Source organism: Primulina huaijiensis, chromosome 15 (genome assembly GCF_012295235.1).
Source record: "Primulina huaijiensis isolate GDHJ02 chromosome 15, ASM1229523v2, whole genome shotgun sequence".
NCBI lineage: Eukaryota > Viridiplantae > Streptophyta > Magnoliopsida > Lamiales > Gesneriaceae > Primulina > Primulina huaijiensis.
This window is the reverse complement of record NC_133320.1, coordinates 5,330,699-5,335,703: the sequence shown is the minus strand read 5'-3', so window position 1 is coordinate 5,335,703 and position 5,005 is coordinate 5,330,699. Positions and strand designations below refer to the sequence as shown.

At 35.4% G+C, this 5,005-nt stretch overlaps 1 protein-coding gene across 1 annotated transcript; it reads right to left on the bottom strand.

Moving 5' to 3' along the window:
- Positions 1-411: 411 nt before the first annotated feature.
- Positions 412-4,460, bottom strand: LOC140958315 (transcription factor E2FB-like). Its single transcript, XM_073415730.1, has 14 exons — positions 4,045-4,460; positions 3,169-3,349; positions 2,991-3,050; positions 2,807-2,892; positions 2,646-2,734; positions 2,473-2,527; positions 2,225-2,277; positions 2,083-2,133; positions 1,947-1,995; positions 1,801-1,866; positions 1,624-1,700; positions 1,247-1,457; positions 905-971; positions 412-809 (listed from the first exon to the last, which is right to left on the bottom strand). The coding sequence occupies exons 1-14, from the start codon at positions 4,204-4,206 to the stop codon at positions 766-768; spliced, it is 1,251 nt and encodes a 416-aa protein (XP_073271831.1). The 5' UTR covers positions 4,207-4,460; the 3' UTR covers positions 412-765.
- Positions 4,461-5,005: the final 545 nt, after the last annotated feature.

Genomic DNA, 5,005 nt, shown 5'->3' with positions numbered 1-5,005 from the left:
AGAGCTGAAACAAGAAGATATCCGAAAAATTCCGGATAAGCTAGCAGATAATCTTTTAAAAAATAAAATTTTTGACATAAAAAACAATAATTTTCGTATGTCAGATATATGTCTAACAAAATTGACTCGTGAGATGTCTATCACATGAGTTTTTGTGCAAAATTTGTTGTTGGAAATGTTGAACTTCAAGTAAGATAGATTTAAGAATTTAAAATCAATCACTCTAAACACAACAAAAGGTTACTTAAAAACAAAAAAAACATGGAAATATTATAGAGAATGAAATAATCACACCAAAAGTGCATAAATACAAAAAAAATTGGGTAATTATATATGATACAAATGAAAATGCACATAAAACTTGGTAAAAATGAGCAGAAACAGCTTAAAAATATCAATGAGACGAGTTCATGGTCATTTCTGAAGAATAAAATAAAAATAATAATATATTCCAAAGCGCCAATGTTATTCTCTAAATGAGATACAATCGAATAATCGGACCTAACAATATATACAGATGCTATATTCTTCTGGCTTAGCTTACATAATTTATTCGACCAGGATTATAATTCAGAACAATACAGTACATCCAATACTTGATCCCCTTTATTAACATGCCGAAACAACCTTGGATCTTCATACTAAGCTCGCAGCAGCAGCGACGAGAAGTCTGTATCCTCAGGATTTTAACAATCCCACAAGAGTTGGCCCCATAATATGTTGGTGTTGTACTAAGCAGTGGATTTGACTCATGGAGAACTCGAATTACGCTTCGGGAATTGGGTTCAAGCTATTCCAGTCAATCCCAGCTATTGTACAAAGTCATGGAATGCAGCCAAATATTCTGAGAAAGTAGGATTATAAAACAAACAAAATGGAAAGTACCGGACTTGAGTTAGGATACGTTCTGTCCTCCACATGTCGGTGATACTTATATCTGTATCTGACAGTAGCCAATAATCGGCATCATTCTGCAATACAACAAAGGATTTATAGCCACTTATGAGGTGGTTATTGCACTGTTATTAGACTTCAAATCATTTTGGGCCCGGGCATTAGCCTGCCTAGAATATTGAAGAGAAACTAAAATTTGAATTTGGGTGGTGAAATTATATGCATATATAATACATTAATCTATACGAGTCTATACACTATATAATAAAGAGCATGGGAACAAGTCCATACACTAGTCCTGCAGTTCATCAAAATAAGTTCTTCTCAATTCTCATACAATTGGAAGACTTACACTGACTTCAGGTACTATCTTCATGATGCTGCTTTCAAAATCCTGAGCTGAACCTGTATCTGGGAACATTCTTTCGGGTTCTATCCCGGCCACACCAAGTTCATTCCCTCCGCTCTCCTTGGTGGGTAGTGGATTTTCATTAGCAGTTGATGTTTTGGGTATGCTTGGTCGTTCATCCGCATGTATTTCCTCAATCTTTTCCTCAAATTGACTAAATTAAATAATAAGAAAGAAAATCAAAGACGACCCAAAGTAGATTACTATATACCTTAGAATACACAACAGGTGGCCAATATTCGTCCTTTTGAGAGGCAGGCTTAACCAGTCCAGGAAAGGTAAAAATGAAACAAATAAGGGAGGTGAGCACACAAACAAACCTGACAAGGAAAACATCTATCGGCCCCATGGTGCTTCGAAGAACAATTCTATATCTCCTCTGTGGATAATCAACAGCCTGGTAGAAGGAAATTAACATTGCCTCAAAAATTGCTTCAAAAGGATTGTCGCTTGGGTAGAGATCAGTCACTGTTCACCCGGAAGGAAAATAATATTACCTCGTCCGGATCCGGGACTTCTAAAGTAGTACCATGAGGAGCTTTAATTGCTATTAACGTCTCATTCTGGTGGAGGGAACATAAACACATTTCAGTCTCAACTTCTTCAGAAATAAAATGATTGAAATAGGTACTATATTGCAGACCTGGAAGCAAGGCAAGTTCTTTATATCTTCTTCGGTAACAAAAAGCCACCTAAAAAACAATAAGCCACACACAAACATCAAGGGATATGAACGAAATTTAAATCGCTCATCTAACAGAAATAGGCGAGTACTATACTTCTGATTGTTTACATCTTCACTGAGGCTCGTCAGTTTTTCCTGCATTTCTCTGGAATAAAAGGAAATGTGTCAAATGGATTTGTGCTGAAGAGTGACCAGAAAAATGTATAGAATTATTGAAAATCCATATGATGGATGACCTTATCATATCATCCAATCCGTGCTCTTCTACATTCAAATTTTCTATGTCTTCCTGCAGAGTAGCAAAGAATCATTGCAAACTTATTAATCGTCTTTCAAAATAAGATCCAATTCAAAATAAGATCCAAGCTCACTTCGATCCAATTTCAAAAATATATCTCACAATAAGTTGTACCAAGAGAACAATCCAAGAAATGTAATAGAGTTTCCATTATGTGAAATTTTTTTATCATTTTTATAGACATACCTGCAAACTGGAAATACTCTCATCGACTTCTCCTGGTCTTGAAACGTCTACACCCCTGATTGAAATCTCTAGCCATCATTAACTTGTATTTTGTTATTGACTTTTGACAACAAATGAAACGCTATAATGAAAACCTCAAGAAAATCTAGAAATGTAACGAGCAAGCTTCATACTTCCACTGGATTCTGTTCTTGAGTTTCTTTTCAATAAGCCCAACGCCTTCAAGAACGTTAGTTATATCGTATATGCGCCTTTTCTGCACCTGTTGCAACAACAAAATTTCAGCTACCAAAGTTGGTCGAGAGTGAAGCTTTAAATTGGATGGAATAAGCACCTCCAATGTGCCCGCAGCCTTGTTCAAATCAAGAATACCATCTTCAGCGTGTTTAATCAGATTTATGAACTTCTTAGTCAAGAGACCTGGTTTGAGAAAATACATATGAAAAGATATGAGTGTATCTAGGAATAAATTGGAACTAAAGAGGAAGTCTTGGCATTAGTAAAGACAGTTTCATTACCCAGAGAGCTATCATATCGACAGGGACCAACTTGACTGAGATTATTGTGCGAGGGAGAACCTGCATAGTAAATATACCACGATATGGTCTAGTTCTAGCTCCAAAAAGAGAGATATTGGCGGAACTACAATTTACTAAATTTGATTTTAGCATGATATTTGATGGTTGTAAATATTACCAATATTTGTCATTGGAGATCCGGATTTATTGGTCTTCATTGTCCTCGGAACCTTTGGATTTTTTCCCACCTTTCCTGGAGTCTGTAATGGTGCTTTAACAACCCCAACACTGCCAGAACCCGTGTTTTTCTCAGCATATTTAGCTTCAAAGTCCGCTGTTCCACTCTTTCGCTTTAATTGCTAGAGGAGTGAAAATAAATAAACCACAATCAAGATACATAAAGGACAACCATGGATTTCTCCATTTCAGTTATAGCAGATTCATGCGCCTCATGATAAAAGAAGCGACTTAGGACTATTCGACTTTTTTTAACACCTCATACAATAAAACTCGCTGCAAAAGAAATTTTTTTTAACTAAACAATATGTCAAAAGTCATCTCATTCCACATAATAGCAGAAAGATTGCATTTTCATGTCACTTGAACCAAGCAATTAGAGTTATCAGTAAACCAGCACAAAAATATTTCCGTACTCATCAATAGAAGAATCCGACCAAAAACCACTTCAATGTTCTGCCTAATAACAAAAAAAAAAGTGAAATCTCGAGGCAATACAAACCAAAATGTACTGGTATAGACCTTTACAGTTAATGAACCAAAGAACCCAATTTTAATTCGGTTACCGATATTCCCTTGAACAACAAAAATATGACTCCTTCGTACTTGAAAGAACTTGATCGGGAAATCATAACTTAACCCAGAATTTCACATCAAATTTCATCATCTGAAATTCGACAACCAGAGACAAATCATGGCACCACAGTAATTTCAGACGGGGGACCTTATTCACTTATCTCCACTTAAACCACACAAACTAAGATAAAACGCTTTTGAACATAATTGTGTAAAGGAATCAAAGGATGAAAGGGCTCACGAGTGGTGTCTTCACAACGATGGCTTCATCGAAATCTTGATCAGGCTGGAGACGATGAGCGTCAACATCATCGAAGTGGTGGTAGTCGCCGCCACCGCTTCCTCCGAACGGCGGCTTCATGGAGGAGAATGGGAACTTTTTCCTCGAATTCTGCTGTTGCATGATTGGATTTTTCTCAAGGCTCGAGGACTGAAAGAAACAGAGAGGGAATGAATTATTGGAACTCAGAATTCATTCTCATTTCCAGAAACCGTCGTGTTTCGAATTTTTTGGGGTTTTCGAAATGGGAAAACAAATTGCAGGAGATGAATTAGGAATTGGGGGAAGAATCGAAGTCGGAATCGATCGAAGATCTGATTGGGGAGGAGGAAGTAGAAGCGGGAGAAAGAGAGAAGAGGAGGAATATGGGAGGTTTCAGATATGGATGTATTGTGGAGGGAAGCACTTTATTTATTTAGTTTATTTATTAAACTAACTATTATTATTATTGGGATGGAAAGACTTATTTATTTAACACAAAAACTCATATTAAATTGTTTTACGACTCAATTTGTAGAACGAATCTCCTAAACAATCTAAAATTTATATTAAAAAAATCACTTTTTATACTAAAAAAATGATTTTTTAATCCAGATAGATTGAGTTGACTGATATAGATTTATGAGAACATAGGAAATTTACTCTTTATTTTAGTTAGTTAATAATAATTACTATGTCTCTTGTGATATGATCTCATATATCTTTATCCGTGAAACGGACTTGTGAAAAATAATAATGTTATGTTATTATTATGGTTATATTTGTCACAAATTTCATCAATGGAAAACTTAGATTTACAACTTTTGCTTAATTGTGGAAAGATAAGTCAAATTCAAAATATGACATATAATTCATATGCATATAATAAAACGTGCAATCTAACTATTTAGTTTAGAGTCGCTACAATTTATAGCATTAACAC

What these genes read in the sequence shown, in the direction of transcription:
- LOC140958315 (XM_073415730.1), bottom strand. Translation starts at nt 4,206, where the DNA reads ATGCAACAGCAGAATTCGAGGAAAAAGTTCCCATTCTCCTCCATGAAG. An exon ending in TCGATATGATAGCTCTCTGG is followed by an intron (nt 2,893 to 2,990) that starts GTAATGAAACTG and finishes TTCTCAAACCAG; the next exon opens with GTCTCTTGACTAAGAAGTTC. An exon ending in ATAGATGTTTTCCTTGTCAG is followed by an intron (nt 1,458 to 1,623) that starts GTTTGTTTGTGT and finishes TATTTAATTTAG; the next exon opens with TCAATTTGAGGAAAAGATTG.